General features: G+C 52.8%; 1 protein-coding gene across 1 annotated transcript; it reads right to left on the bottom strand.

Annotated features, from left to right (window-relative positions):
- Positions 1-9638: 9638 nt before the first annotated feature.
- Lcn9 (lipocalin 9) lies at positions 9639-11714 on the bottom strand. Its single transcript, XM_008841991.1, has 6 exons — positions 11619-11714; positions 11104-11240; positions 10671-10744; positions 10126-10236; positions 9796-9897; positions 9639-9661 (listed from the first exon to the last, which is right to left on the bottom strand). Exons 1-6 carry the CDS (start codon positions 11712-11714, stop codon positions 9639-9641), a joined length of 543 nt encoding a protein of 180 aa, XP_008840213.1.
- Between the last annotated feature and the right edge of the window lie 3687 nt (positions 11715-15401).

The following is a 15401-nucleotide window of genomic DNA, read 5'->3' as shown; positions in this document are numbered from 1 at the left end:
TTGCCACCCGGCCCAGGAGGCCGATGCAAGAGAGACATGTTGGTCTCTGAGCAACCATGAACCGCTCTGGTCCTTTCTTGGGGTCTTTGCCTTTCTCTTATCCCACTTGACATTCCTTTAAAGGCATACACAGCCACAGCTTTTTCTTAACAAGTCTAACCTCTCCCTGCCCTTCTGCCTTGGTGATTCCCATCTGAAAGCCCTTTTCTTGTGGTCACCACACTTCTTACCCTAAAGGCTCTTGTCACCTGGGTAACGGCCCCCAAAGATATCCACATCTTGGGCCCTGGCAGAGGAGTTTGAAAATGACTGGGTGCCGATCTTGACACAAGGAAGGTGACTCTCTCTCTGTCTCTCCTCCAGGCCCTTTTTTTGTGGAGGAAGCTGATGGCTTCCTCATTTTAAAGTGTGCTCCACTGCGAATGACGGCCCCTGCTTAGCAGCACCCTGAGCCCTGCAAAGCATTCAGGCCTGTAGTCAGGAGGCCTGGCAGGAAACCCTGCCTAGCATTACCTCCTGCCCCCACAGTTTACTGGGGCATCCACCATCCCAGGTCGGGCCCAGCCAAGCTTCAGGCTCCTCAGCACCATGAGCAGGTGGTTTCCCACCAGTTTCCTCTGTGAAGCCACAGCCATGTCCCTGCACTGGCTTTCTGAGCAGGGCTTATCAAGGATGCCAGAGCCAGCCGTCTCTCTGCAGGGTAAGCACGCCATGCCTCTGTTCTGGAATCCTATGGGCTTCTTGCAGCCAGCATGACACTCAGAGTTTAAGACTCGAGTATATCTGATCACTGGCTCCTTTGGCCCTGGCCTTGGCCTTGGCCTGTTGGGGACTAAAAAAAAAGTACTTAGACCCCACAGTCAGGATGGATCCCACCAACACTGTGTCCACAGCTCCTCACACTCCCACACACTACTGGGTGAAACTCTTCAGCCCCGTGGGACCAGCTACAGTGGCTGACGTGTGCACAGAGGACAGGTGTGGCTGAGATTGGGCTGCCTGGCTTCGCCACCCAGCTTGAGCACCCTCCTCGCGCCCTGCACCCTTTGACAAGGACGTACCTGTGCAAGTTGCCAGCTTCATGCTAAGGAGCTTTGGGAAATTCCGAAGTGTCCACCAGGCTGCATGGAAGCTGAGCTGTCTGAGGCCAAGGCCACCAGACAGCTGCAGCTAACAAAGGGACCTTGCTGTCTGTACCAAGCCCCTCCCACACCGAGGTGGGCTCCTGCTGTTACCCAGACCATGTCCAGGAGGACCCAAGGTGCTGGCCAGGCTGGTAGTTCCCAGTCTTCAGGCTGGGCTACTCTCTAGCCAAAGGACTGGCCGGCCAACTCTGGCTCCTTGGGGGGCCAGTGTGAGTGGAAAGTGGAGGGAGGGTGTGGGTTCTAATCCTACTGACCCCATGACTCAAGTCACTAAATTTCGGGACTGAGCATATGGAGTGTGCAGTTTCTTCTATGACCACAGCAAGGGCTGCACCCACCTCCACAGGCTGCCCTTCAACTTCCCCTGTGGCCTGTGCAAAGGCCATGCTCTGGGCTCAAGCCTTATGTCCTAGCCTGGGGTATCTTCATTCTGGCTCTGGTCTGCCAGGACACGGTTGTCCATCACTATCCAGCATAGTCAGAGGCTGTCCTAGTCTGTTTCTCCATTGCTGTGACAAAACACTCTGACCACTACCAACTTGGGGAGGAAAGGGTTTATTCAGCTTACATCTCCCAGGTCGCAGTTCATCAGGGAGCCCAAGGTAGGAACTCAGGGCAGGAACCTGGAGGCAGGAGCTGGAGAACAGGCCATGGAAGAACGCTGCTTACTGGCTTGCTCCCCTGGCCCCTGCTCAGCCTGCGTCCTTATACAACACAGGCCCACCTGCCCAGGGATGGCACCATCCACAGTGGGCTGGGCCCTCCCACATCACTCATCAAGAAGGTGCCCCTCAGACATGGCCACAGGCCAGGCCAATAGAGGCAATTCCCTAACTGAGGCTCCCTCAACCCAGGTGTGTCAAGTTAACACCTAAAGCTATCCAGCACAGAGATCATTAGAAGTCATGCTGCCCGGGGTCTCAGCCCTGCTTCCTGGACACAGACCAGACAAGTGTGTATACAAGCTGCCCCCGCTCCCATCTCGGGTCCTGCTGCCTGAGAACATGGAGGTGTCCTGTAGGGAGGTGTCCTGGGGCCTCAGTGGTGTCCCACTTCTTATGATGCTCATACAGGTGAGTCCCACCATGCTGCCTGGGTGTTGGGCCTGCCCTTCCAGTGCCCCTGAAGACTCTGGGAGTCTGTAGAGTCCTCTGCCCTCCAGCTCCTTGGAAGGCTCTTCCTGTGTTCAAAGGCCACAAAGCAACACCACGTCCACCATCAACAGAAGGGGCAGTGTCCTCACTGTTCCTAGTTCTGAGGACAGTTGGGGGACTTACTAGTCCAGGGATGCCGTCTATATGACTCTGGTCAGGTACCTGATAAAGTCACAAAGGGTTCCTGTTATGTCCCTGGTGAGGTGGGCACTTACTCTTCCAAGGTACGCGCCAGCCCTTGTCTGTTCCTCTGTTCCTCTAGATGCCCAAAATGATGTTACCACATAGCCAGTTTCCAAAATCAACAACCAATCATGAGCTGGGCAACTTCCTGAACCAGTGTGGTATCAGAGTCCCCTTGGATGCATTCTTGACACCTGTATGACCAGAATATCTTTGGGAGGCCACAGGCTGCAGACAGAGATCCTGGGGTTGAACATAACAGATGGCCGATTAGGTTCCTGACAGTGAGGTGTGAGACACAGGTGCTGCCCAGGTTGCATGAGCCCTGAACCCGTGGGCCCCGGGACCACAAGCTCTGGTTCACAAGCCCTGGACCCTAGAAGCCATGCTCCCAGCTGGGACACAGACCTGGAGATTGTTAGGGGTGGTTCTATACCCCCAACCCCCAGAGGCTGACTGTGACTATCTGGTTAGTTTTTATTGTCAATTTGACACAACCTAGAGTCACCTAGGTAGAGTGGAACACGGTTGAAAATTGTCTCGATCAGCTTGACCCGTGGGATACCGTCTTGAACAATAATTGATGTAGGAGGGCCCGGCGCGTTGTAGGTGGCACCTTCTATAGGCAGGTGGTTCTGGGCTGTTTAAGAAAGCTAACTAAGCCAGCAAATGAGCCAGCAAACCACATTCCTCCATGGTGTCTGGTTCAGGTCCTGCCTGAGTTCCTGCCTTGACTTAGGTGGACCATGACCTGAAAGTGTCGGCCAAATTAAGCCTTTCCTCCCCCAAGTTTCTTTTGGTCAGTGGTTTTTCATAGCAACAGAAAGCACGAGAACGGTGACCTATTTGGAAACAGGGTAGTTGCAGACAGATACAAATAGGACAGGGTCACTAGATGGAGAGGCCCTCTGTACCCCTATGAAGTATCTCTGTGGAAAGGGATGGTAAGGTAGAGGCTGAGGTGTGAGTGGGGCAGCTGTATTCTGAATCACCAACCTGTCCTAGAGGCCTGACCTCAAAACTCTACTCTTTCCTTCTCTCCATACAGCTTGGGGTCGCCTAACCCTGAGAGACCGTGCTGTGTGACGCCTATCAGCCTTTCTTTCCCTGCCCCAGCTGGCTGGCCTCTGGCTGTGCCTCTCATCTGTTCTTAACCTCTGACCTCAGGTCCTGACTCTGTCACACTGCATTTACCCTCCAGGGGCCAGTGCTCCAGTGTTGGGGTCTCACGCCAGAGCAGACCACCCAATTTTCAGTCACTTTGGGGGGACACCACCGTGACTCGGTATTGGGGATGGAACTAAGGGAGATAGAGGTGGAAGGCCCGAGTTAATGCATCTGTCACCCTAGTGACTACCCTGCACTCACCACAGGGATCACTTCCTTGGGGCTCTTCCCCTTGGCTTTACTCCTCCCTGACCCCATGCCAGTTTGGGGGACAAAGGACAGAGAGGCAGGGAGGCTGGGGCTCCGCTGTACTGCTGTCTGCACTGAACACTGTAGGCCCCTCTGAGGCCACCTGCTCCCCAGGCTTCCAGGGACACAGGAGGAACCACATTTGGTCTTATTCAGCTGCCTCAGAGCTGTGCAAAGTGGGGTCCTAGGGTCTTGTTCTGCGAGGGGCAGATCTTCCAGGAGAAAATGGGGCTGTTTCCATCTCTGTGTCCTCACTGCCCTGTGTGGGTCTTCACGGCCCCAGCTTGGGGCTTCGGTTGCCTGGGTTCGGGCTCCCCTCCCTACCTTGGTCTCTTCCGCTCAATGGCGGGGGTGGTGCTGGGGCTCACCAGGGACCCTCCCTGTGTGGCTGGCCGCCTGGCCCTTCTCGCCTCTATAGCTGTGGTCTTACTCCTAGGGCAGTGCCGGGATCACCTTTTGTCTACCGCCCAAACAGCCCTGCCAGATGCTTTCTGGCACCAACAGACACTGGCTTTGAAATGTCAGTCTTTAAGAACAACATGAAGTGTCTCTGGGACATAGCTCAGCTCCCTCTCACAAGTTCTGAACAGTGACCCTACCCTTGTCCTTGCTCAGTCCCTGCTCAGAGTGAGTGACAGCTCAGACACTTGCTATGGGTGATTTAATTGAGAGTGTGTGTGTGGCATGATAAGATTTCAAGGCTGGTCAGGGGGATACTGACCCCACCCTGTGAGTCCATGTTTGCCAAGCGGTATGGCCTTTGTCCTAGCCTGCCTGGCCCCAGTGCTTAGAACTGCACATACACACTGACTTGGTCATGGTAATGACCTTGTGATACAGGTTTCTTTATTACTATGTGTGGAAACTGAGGCGCAGAGACGGCAAAGTTATAGCTGACCTGAGGGCCGGCAGGTGGCAGAAGCCAAGCCCTGGCAGGGTCTGGGCAGGGAAGGAGAAGTGCAGGTTCCCTGACCTCAGGGACGCCCCAAGTGACCACAAGCAGCACAGGATGGGCGACATGCAAATTAGACAGTTCCCTAGAACAACAGGCCAAAGTGCATGGGTAAGGGGCAAGTGCGGGTTAAGGGTGGGCTCTCTGTCCTTCAGCTGAGCGGAAATGGGTTGGTATCCAATACAGAGAATTAAAATCAGCCTAGACAAACGATCTGGGAAGGGCAAGAGATCAGAGTGAGCAGTTGCAGAGGAGGAAGCCGGGGCGTCACCTGTCCGCGGAGGAGCAGACTGGGGTTTGGAGCCTGGCAAATGGGAACTGAGTGATTGTGACTTTAGTTCTGAGGGACTCTGGGTTACAGAGGTGGCAGACCCTTGAGAATCCACCCTGCGGGGCACGTGTGGCATGACTGTAGTGGGAATCATCTGGAAGTTTCTGAGGGCGACACCCTCAGGTTCAGCATTTTCATGTCTGCGGATAGCAGAGTTGAGGCGTCCCAAACGCTCACCATTGGAGGAATAGACTGACGGTGGGTGCCGCAGAGCGGCACACAGACGGAGCTAGAGCAGCCCGTGCCAGCAGCTGGCCATTGGGCAGTCCAGGTTCTCAGTGCCCTGTGTCTCTGCCCCTGTGAGAGAGTCAAGGTCGGTTTGGAGCTATGCCTCTACATCATCACACCGCCTCAGGAAAGCAGGGTGGGCAGTGAGGGGAAATGCAACTCCAAATACAGCAGGTTTGGGACCAGACTGAGCAAAAACGTGACCCACCCATCAGATGTGCACTGGCTGAACACAAAGGGGAAAGGGAGCTGAGCACCAGCATCCATCTCTCTCTGCTTCCTGGGTGTGGCCCCAGAGTGACCAGCTACCTCATGCCTCTGTCGTGCCTTCGCCAGGATGGACTGTACCCTTGATGGTGAGCCAGAAGAAGCCCTTCCTTCCTTAGGTTGATTTTGATGCAGGCACAAGAGAAGTTGATACAAAGCCACCAATCCTTACCAGCAGGCCCTGCTCACAGTCACTTCCTGCATGTCTGCCCCTGCTGTGGTTCAGCAGGCTGCACCAAGGGTCAGGACAGGGACCCAGAAGCTGGGCTGCCTGGAGGTTCCAGACGTCCTCATCCACCCAACAGTTGCCCTGCCTGCAACTGTTAGAACTCCAAAAGGCTGTGGGGTCCATGTTGTCTAGTTCCATTGCAACCGCAGTGGCAGCACGCGGCCAGGCGCACAGTGGGTGCCTGCTGGGCAGCCCCTTGGAAGGGTAGTAGGCTCTGCTAGGTCCCCATGCCCGAAAACTGGAGTGCTCTAGGGACAGATGGCCTCCCATGCCCATGTCTTGAAGTAGTTGGCTAGATCAAGTGTCCAAATACTTGGAGCCTATGGAGGACATTTTCATTCAAACCACCACCTTCTGCTGCCTGGCCTCCATAGGCTGTCACAGCCACATCATAATACAAAATGCATTTAGTTCAACTTCTGAAGTCCCCATAGTCTTTAACAGTCTCAACACTATTCAAAAGTCCAACATCCAATGTCTCTTCTGAGACTCAAAGCAATCTCTTCACCATAACCCCTCGCAAAATCAAAAAGCAAATCACATACTCCCACATGCAATAGCACATCATACACATTCTTGTTCCAAAACAGAGGAATGGGAGCATAGTGAGGAAATACCAGACCAAACCAGACCAGAGCCCAGCAGGGGAAACATGTAGCTCCATGTCTGATGTTCAGTTCCAGAGCTCCGCCCTTCCAGCTTTGCTGCGTGCCGTTCATCAGGCTATCAGGCTGGTTCCACTCTCCTTGACAGATGCCTCATGGCTCTGACATCCAACATCTTGGGGTCTCCACTACAAATCAGACTTCTCCTTAACAGCCTCATGCAATGGTCTGTCAGGGCCTCTTGGTCTCCCGGCCTCCTTTCTGCAGGGACTCCCCCGCCACATGCTGCCCAGCCTCAGTAGCCCTCTGAAACCACGCAGAGGCTGTCAGGGCCTCTTGGTCTCCCAGCCTCCTTTCTGCAAGGACTCCCCCGCCACACGCTGCCCGGCCTCAGTAGCCCTCTGAAACCACGCAGGAGGAATCCACAACTGTCTTACTTTTGCATCTTTCATGCCACTAAAGCCAGCACTGTGTGAAAGACACCAAGTTAGGCTGTCAGCTTGGGATGGTCCTTGGCCCCTTTCCTCCATCTCTCCAGCAGCTTTTGTGTGTGGTGCTTTTCTCTTTTTATATTTTATTATTTTTATTTTATGTGTATGAGCGTATTGCCTGCATGTATGTGAGTGCACCTGTGTCGTGCAATGCCGTGGAGGTCTGAAGAGGGCTTCGGATTCCCCTGGAACTGGAGTTAATGACGGTTCATAGCCGCCATGTGGGTGCTGGGAATCGAACCCAGGTCCTCTGCAAGAGCAGTCAGTGCTCTTAACTGCTGTGCCATCTCTCCAGCCCCTGTTGTGATTTTCTAGGAGCAGAAAACTCCTTAAGTCTTTCCCTTTCACAAGTTGTGAAGCTTAGCACGTGAAATAATTATAATTACACACACACACACGTATTCATGTTCAGTCATGTGTGTGCATTGTATGTGACTGAGCATGCATGCATGCATGAGTGTGCATGTATTTGCACATAGGTACTTGCATACATGAGTGAAGAATGTATGTGAGCACATGAATATGTTCATGTGTGTGTCCACTGTGTGCATGTGAGTGAAGTTATGTGTGAGTGTGCATGCACATGTAAATGAACAAGCATATGTGTGAGCACATGAGCATGTGTATGTGGGGATGTGTGTGTGTGAGTGAATACATGAACATGTGTGTGCATGAATACATGAATGTTTGAGAATACATAGGTAGGTGTGTATATGTGTGAATACATGAGCATGACTGTTATACACAGGCATGTGTGTGAACACGTGGGTATGTGTGTGTGAATACACACATGTATGTGCATGTGTGTGAACACATAGGCATGTGTATGTGTATACATGGACATGTGTGCACATGTATGTGAACACATGGGCATGTGGGTGAATGCATGAGTATGTGTGTATGAATACATGGGCATGAGTGTGATACAGAGGTCTGTGTGAACATGTGGGTGTGTGAATACATGGACATGTATGTATGCAAACACATGAACATGTGTGTGTGAGTACACAAGCACGTGTGTGAATACACAGGCAGGCATGTGTGTGAACATGTATGTAAATACATGAATATGTATGAATACATGTGCATGAGTGTGTGATACACAGGCATGTGTGAACATGTGGGTATGTGTGCATGAATACATGGACGTGTGTGTGAATACATTGATATGTGTGTGCATGTGAATGAATGTGTGACTCCATGGGTGGGTGTGGGTGTGAACACATGGGTATGGGCATGTGAGTGTTTGATGCTGAGTAGTTCACCCCATGTGCAGGGCTGCATTCCACCACCTCTGTCCTTGGGGACGTGCTTCCCAGCACAGCAGGGATCCTCTTTCTGCCTCTTTGTAATCATGTCCATTTTTCTTTCCTAACTCCTGAGTCCTCCAACTTGTCCCCTTCCCTACAGTTTTGCCGTCGTATTTTAAAAAGGGAGTTATGACATGGGTTCGGACTGGCTTTTTCACTCTGCATAACTCCCTTGTGCCCATCCGTGTTGATTCTTTTTGTGCTAACCTGAGGCCCTGGATGGATGGATGGCATCTGTTACCTGTTGTGGGCTATGCCTTATGTTTGGTCATGAACAGAACTGCTATAAACATCCATGTGGTCTTTTATGTGGACACAGCTTTCACATCTCTCTGTAAGTGCCCAGCAAATTGCTTTTAGCCCACAAACACCCATTATTTGGCTGCTGTCTCTCATGTGTTCACCAAACGTGTGGGACAGACTCTTGTCCCATTGGGATGCTATCAGTAGCCCCCAAGAAGCCTAGTCTCAAAGGGGTCAGACGGGCTCAGCCCTGCATCTGGGGCTCATCAGATCCTATAGCACTCCATCTCCTTGGAACCTCAGGGATCTGTGTGCTGGGCCCTTTGAGATACTACTTCCCAGATGAGGTGACTCTGGGGCCAGCCACTGGGATGCTCTGAGAGTGGTCTTTACTGGGGTTGAGACCCATTCCTGAGAAGAGACCTGGGGTACTGAATGGTACCTCCTAAAACATATGCTCATCCTCATGCTAGGACCTGAGTAGGGACTTTATTTGGCAAAAGTCTATGGCTGTCATGTGAAATCACCCTAAATACCTGGGAAGTTTAAATCAAGACAGAGGAGAAGCTGTAGGCACAAGAAGGCTCTGGAAGGAGGTGGTGGACAGGGCAATGTGACCACAGGCCAGCCGGGGGAGGAAGCTGGAAGGGATCCTGGAGCCCATGGAGTGGGAGGATGGGCTCTAATGCCTAGATCTTGGGTTTCCGGGCTGCAGAGCTGCAAGACAGTAAACCCCAAGTTCTATACCCTGCTGTGCATATCGTCCAGGGCACTCCCACAAGGTCAGTTTTCTGCTCTGCTCGGACCCCGCCACCCTGTGAGTTCCCACTAAGAGCCCGATTTCCAGGAATACATTGCACACGGTCTTTCTTGAGACCTGTGCTCCCTTATCGCTACAGGATAACCCCACGACAGGCAGAGAACAGCTTGGGAGAGGTGCTACCATAGTTACCCTGGGCCGGGCTCCCCAGCTTCTGACACTGACCCCAAAGCCATCCTGTCCAGCCCCGACCCCTACCCCCCTGGGCTGCCTTGTTTTGTACCTGGGTTGAAGCTCGTGCACCAGAAGGCCTGGCTGGTTCCTCTACCAGCCACCATAGCAGTCATCTGGGGAGACAAGGGCCGGTCAGATGGCTTGCTGGGCCTCCCTCCTGACTTCCCAATCCCTGGGGGGGTCTCTGTGCCAAGCATGCTGGGCTGCCTCCCCTGGGACCTCTCTGAGTCGGAGCAGTGAGCCTTACCTTTGTTCGTCATGTCTATGATATTTTGTGGACTCAGTCCATATTTTTGGCAGGTTATCACAAATCTTTTGCGGTAGGCGGGGCTGAGCTCTGGGATGCGCCCTGGGAACAGATCGGGGATTTTGTGTTGGAAGAAGTCTAAGGGGACTCGGGCAGAGCTAAGTCTGGGCTGTACCTTGATGGGAGAGATGGCTTGTGTCAGGAGGAATGGGGGCTCCAGAGCCCTACTCCATAATGTGTCTGAGATAGGAACCACCTCCCCAGACTTGGGGCCCATAGGAGACCCTCTACCCATAGCTGGACTCCCCAAGCAGATGGGGGCCTGGTTACCATAGAGTGCCAGCACGTGCGTCTGGGTCCCATTCTTGACATTCTGCATGTAGAAGGTGACGTACATCCCATAATCCGTCTCTGAGAGCAGCACCTTGTTCTCTCCCTCATCTGCGGAGATACAGCTCAGCACACCGCTCTGCCCTGGCACTGTGATTCCCTCTCCTCACTTCTGGAATGAGTGCTGCCTGGCTGCATGTGGCCTCAACTAAGTGGGCATTGGAAGGAGAGGGAGTTTGGATGCCCAGTGCTAACTCAGGAGGAGACTGTGCCGTGGCAGTGTGGGGAGAGTGCTTCGGGGCCCCTCTACCTACAGAGGGGCCTCTGCCTGCTGCCTCCCTGAACCTCGGCACAGTACTCCACCTCCTTGATGGTCCTAGGCTATTGACATCAGAGAGAAGGCCAGACTGGGGACCCCCAAGTTACTCTCAGGCTGGGTGCTCTTGCTTTGGGGTTGGGGGTCCCCATAAAGTCCCTTAAGTCAGCATTTACCAGTAGAAAGACTTTCTGGCTGTCAAACCAGAAAGAACAGGGCTCCCACTTACAGGTAATGGAGAACTCTCCGTCTTTCTCTGTCTTTTCACAGACCACGACAACAGCCACGCACTCACCCTGCACCCTGGAGGTCAGGGAGGGGCGAGGCTCAGAGCAAGCACCAGCCCCCGAGGGAGTCACGGCAGGAAGTGCCCATCACCAGTCAGTCCCCAACCTAACACTTTGACTTCCATGACTGCCCCCCCCCAAGATCAGAAGGGGCCTTTTAACTAACTCATCTCACAGGGATGAGTACAGGGCTCAGCATCAGGCCAACCTCCTGATGGCCACCCCCGCCTCCCCATCAACCTGACCCCTGGGGATGAGCTGGTGACAGTCCACACGCCAGTCACCCAAGTACCAATGACAGCAAGCTCAGGTGTGCCCCTGTGGGCTGTGGGAACGTGGGTCTCCCCCAGTTCTGGTTTGTGGGGTGACACTCACAAGAAGCGAAAGTCAAACTGCAGGCTGCCGTTCTTTAAAAGCTTGATATTCCGAATGAAGATCCGCAGGTCCCCATTCTTTTCAATGCGTGTCAGGTTGTCCGAGGCCATGAATATAGGGTACCAGACCCCTGAAATCTGGAGGAAGAGCTTGAATGGTGGGAGTCCCGAAGTGCCCTGGTGCCGCTTGGCCCTCATGGCTATGTTCCTGGGCCAGTCTCTGGACACTCGCTCCAAGGTAGTACCTCCTCCTACCTTCCCAGGCCCCCTGATCGCCCAGGCCCCCTGTCCTACGAGGCCTCTCTGATCCCCCAGATCCCCTATCTCCCAGATCCCCTTGACCTCCCAGACCTGCCCTCCCAGACCCTTCTGAACTCCCAGGGCTCCCTCTGCTTGCTTTGGCTGTCATCACAGCTGGGTATGGGACAGACTTCTGTGGCCGACACTCTTCTTCCAGGTCAGTCCTACCCCCCAAGTCAAGGTAGGACAGGTGCCCCGAAGCCTGGCCCAGCCTACCCTTGCCATGTTGTAGTTCCTTTGTACAACAGGGTACTGCTGGTAAAACCGTGCTGCGGCAAAGCTCAGCACCAGGCCCAGCACCAGCAGTGCCATCCTTTCTGGTGGGCATCTTGAGAGGTGCAGCCCGCTCTCTTATACCCCTTTCCGCTGTGCAGTTGCCAGCCTCCGTGGACAGCTCGGTTGCCAGTCTGTCCACACACATCCTGTGCCCCGTGGGAAGGCCGCCAAAGGCCCTCACTTAACTGCTCACAGCCTGTTCTAGAGCTGGCCGCAGAATCTGCTTAAACGAGTATGTGACTGGGTCAGAAAATGACAGGGAAAGTTGGAATAGCAGCTTTTGGCACCAGGTCCCTGGACCCAGGCCAGCCTGCTAAGACCCCGGACAACCTGAACTCCTGCTCTGTCTCCCCAAGCTGGGGAGAAGAATAGTCCTCAAGGCCACATCTGCACTCAGAGCCAGGGTGTCTGAGTCCTTTCTTTGCGCCGTACCTGCCCTTAATGCTTCATTTGGAAGGGGTTGGCTCCCCACAAACCACCTACATGGTATGCAGGTCAGGCCTGCAGCAGAACTGGCCGCCCTGTCTGGAGGATGTCACCGAGTTTAGGACTAGGTCCCAAAACTATAGGAAAAGAACCCAAGTCGGAGTAACTGTGGAGACAGCCCTGGAGGGACAGTCGAGCCGGGAGAGGGAAAGATGCTCTGGAGTTTGGCACTACAGTGGCTGGAGAACACACTCGGGGTCAGACATGCCCTGTCCTGGCTGGAGGCCAACTGTGGGAGGTGGTGATGAGCTGAGTCCTGGAAAGGTCTGCATGGTTCCTACAGGTCTCTCACAGGAGTCTCTGGCCTCCAGTTGCCCCTGGGCATAGGTGTGTTGGCAGCAGTTGGGGGGAAGGCTTTGTTCCTGTGTAGGGACAAGGCTAAGCTTGGCAGCCAGGCCTCAAGGCAATCCAGGGGCAACCACCCATGGGCTGTCACAACCTGTGTGGAGATTTCTGCCCTGGCCTGTTGTGGGTCTGAGATAGAGGAGGGGGGCTAGGCAGGTGCTAGGCATTATTCCTAAAAATGTTTTTATTTATGATTTTCATTTTATGTGTATGAGTGTATTGCCTGTAGGTATGTACGTGCACCCATGTTGTGCAGTGCCTCAGAGGTCAGAAGAGGGTTTTGGATTCCCCTGGAACTCGAGTTAAGGACGGTTGTTAGCTGTCATGTGGGTGCTGGGATTCGAACCTGGGCCTTCTGCAAGAGCAGCCAGTGCTCTTATCCCCTGAACCATCATCTCTCCAGCCCATGGCATTAGGCATTATTAAAGCACTATTAAAATTACAATTAGTGTCAATAAGTTCTTTAAAAACCTAAGTATCGGTTTTGTTTATAATTTCTTATAAATAGGCGAAGATGTTGGGGGTGGGGCAAGTTGACGCTTTAATTAGTGCTGCTAGACAATCCCTTGTTTCCCTGGGTGCTTTGAGCGAAAGACCTGGCAGTCAAAGAGCCAACGTCTGTGCGCCAGGGCCGGCTGCTGAGTGGCTGCCGCTCCGGCTCCTGGTGGGCGACTGGAGCCAGGACTGCTGCAGTGGCTGCTGTTTTTGCTCTCACAGACCTTGGGGACCCTAGGTGACTCCATAGCCCTTTCCACCCAGCTGGGAGGAGCTGCACTTCTGCTGGTGGCCTAGCAGAGGGACTGTGGTGAAGGATGGAACAAAGTTGTGGTTGCTGCAAACACAAACCTTCATTTGCAAAACAGGTTTGCCGTGGGAACAAACACCCCGTCCATTGTTCAGCGCCCGGTGAGTTGGCTGGCAGATGCTCCTTTTACTGCCTGATGTTACAACACTGGGTCTAATAAAATCTTCTTTTGACTATAGTTTGAGGTTGTTTGTGTATATGTTTGAGACTCATGTAGCCCAGGCCTGGCTTGAACTCACTATGTAGCTGGGGATGACCTTGAACTCTTGATCTTTCTTGCCTCCATTTCTCCAGTATTGGTGATCCCCTCTAGAGGTACAAGAATGAGTCCATTTTCTCTGCCAATTAAAGAATTAAAATACAGGAAAGTGTCACTGGAAATCTTGGGGAGTCTCAGCAGAACCATCATATGATACCTGGGAAATCAGGGTCCCCTCTTGGGGTTCTTAGTCTCATTGATAAAAGAATTCAAGGTTCTAGAGAGATGGACCAGTGATTAAGAGCCCGTGTGGTTCTTGCAGAGGACCCAGATTAAGTTTTTGATGTTTGTGAAAAATGGGATGGACTAGTCAGTGTTTGTTACTATGACTGTGATGGTTAATCTTGGTTGTCAACCTGACTAGCTCTGTAATCAACTAAAATGTCAGCCACTTGGAGAGATTTTCTTGGTCAAATTATTTGAAGTGGGGAACCCCCACCCCCAAGTGTGAGCAGCACCTTCCAGTGGCAGCCCAGATTAAAGGGAGATGGAAGAAGGGAACGGCCCTTTGCCTCCTGCCTTTCCTCTGCTGGCAAGGTCATCCACCTTGTGGCTGCCAACGCTGTGTTTCTTCCTAATACTAAAACACTCTTCTTCAGGCTTCCAAGGTAGACTGAAGATGAGCACTTCTCCAGGAACTCTCTAGGCCTTGAGCACCAGGTCAGGACTGCAGAGACAGCTGGCCTCAAGGACTGAACAACTACTGGATTCTCAGTCTCTCCAGTGTGAGCAGGGTCTCCCTGTAGCCCCATCTGTAACTCCAGTTCTAGGGGAATCCAAAGCCCTCCTCTGGCTTCTGGCTTTGCATGACATGGGTGCACTTACACACATGAGGCAATACACTCATACACGTAAAAATAATAAAAATAAAATTTATTTATTTTTATTTATGTGTATGCTTGTGGGTCCTCATGGTTCATCATATGAGTGCAGTGTCTGCAGAGGCTAGAGTTACAGACACTTGTGAATCATTGTGTGGGTCCTGGGAACCGAACCTGAGTCCTCTTCAAAAGCAGTTAACTAATCCCAGCACTCAAGGAGGCAGAGGCAGGTGGATCTCTGTGAGATTGAGGCCCGGTCTACACGGTGAGTTCTAGGCCAGCTGGGGCTACAGGGAGACCCTGTCTCAAAAAAGCAATAAGCACTCTTAACTGCTGAGCCATCTCTCCAGCCCCCAAGACAGGGTTTTAACTCAGAGGAGGTTTCTATAAAACAGCACGTGTGTGGACAGGAGCCTTGTACAAGTGGCTCTGCATCCAGAGCGACAGTCCACATGACCTGTGTGCAGATGTTGACTCTTTCGGCTCCTCTGTGCTGACCTCACTGACCTGGATCTCTTTGAGGAAGTGACCCACTGTTACTTTTCTCGTTGCTATGACAAAATACGTTCCAAAAGCAGCACAGGGAAGGAAGAGTTCGTTTTAGCTCACAGTCCCTCCTGTCAGGGAAGGTGTCGCGGGAGTGGCCCTGACGGTGGTGGCAGAGGGGAGGGTGACTGGTCCACGTGATTGCTGTTTTCTGTGTTTCTGTCATCGGGAAAAGAAGACATAAACAAGGGGCTGGAGAGCTGGCTGCTCTTGCAGAGGACCCAGGTTCGATTCCCAGCACTCACATGGTGACTAACAACCATAACTCCAGTTCCAGGGGATCCGACACCCTCTTCTGACCTCCACGGGCCTTGCACGACACGGGTGCACTTATATACACGCAGGCAATACACTCATACACGTAAAATAAACATAATAAATAAAGAATATATAAACGAGAGCCTGAGAAAGCAGAAGGGACTCGCTCTCCAGGTAACTGAATGATTTTCACAGCAGGTTGG

Source organism: Nannospalax galili, unplaced genomic scaffold, assembly GCF_000622305.1.
Source record: "Nannospalax galili isolate Female #2095 unplaced genomic scaffold, S.galili_v1.0 scaffold1421, whole genome shotgun sequence".
Classification (NCBI taxonomy): domain Eukaryota; kingdom Metazoa; phylum Chordata; class Mammalia; order Rodentia; family Spalacidae; genus Nannospalax; species Nannospalax galili.
Note: the sequence above shows the minus strand (reverse complement) of the source record. Positions and strands in the feature narration are given on the sequence as shown.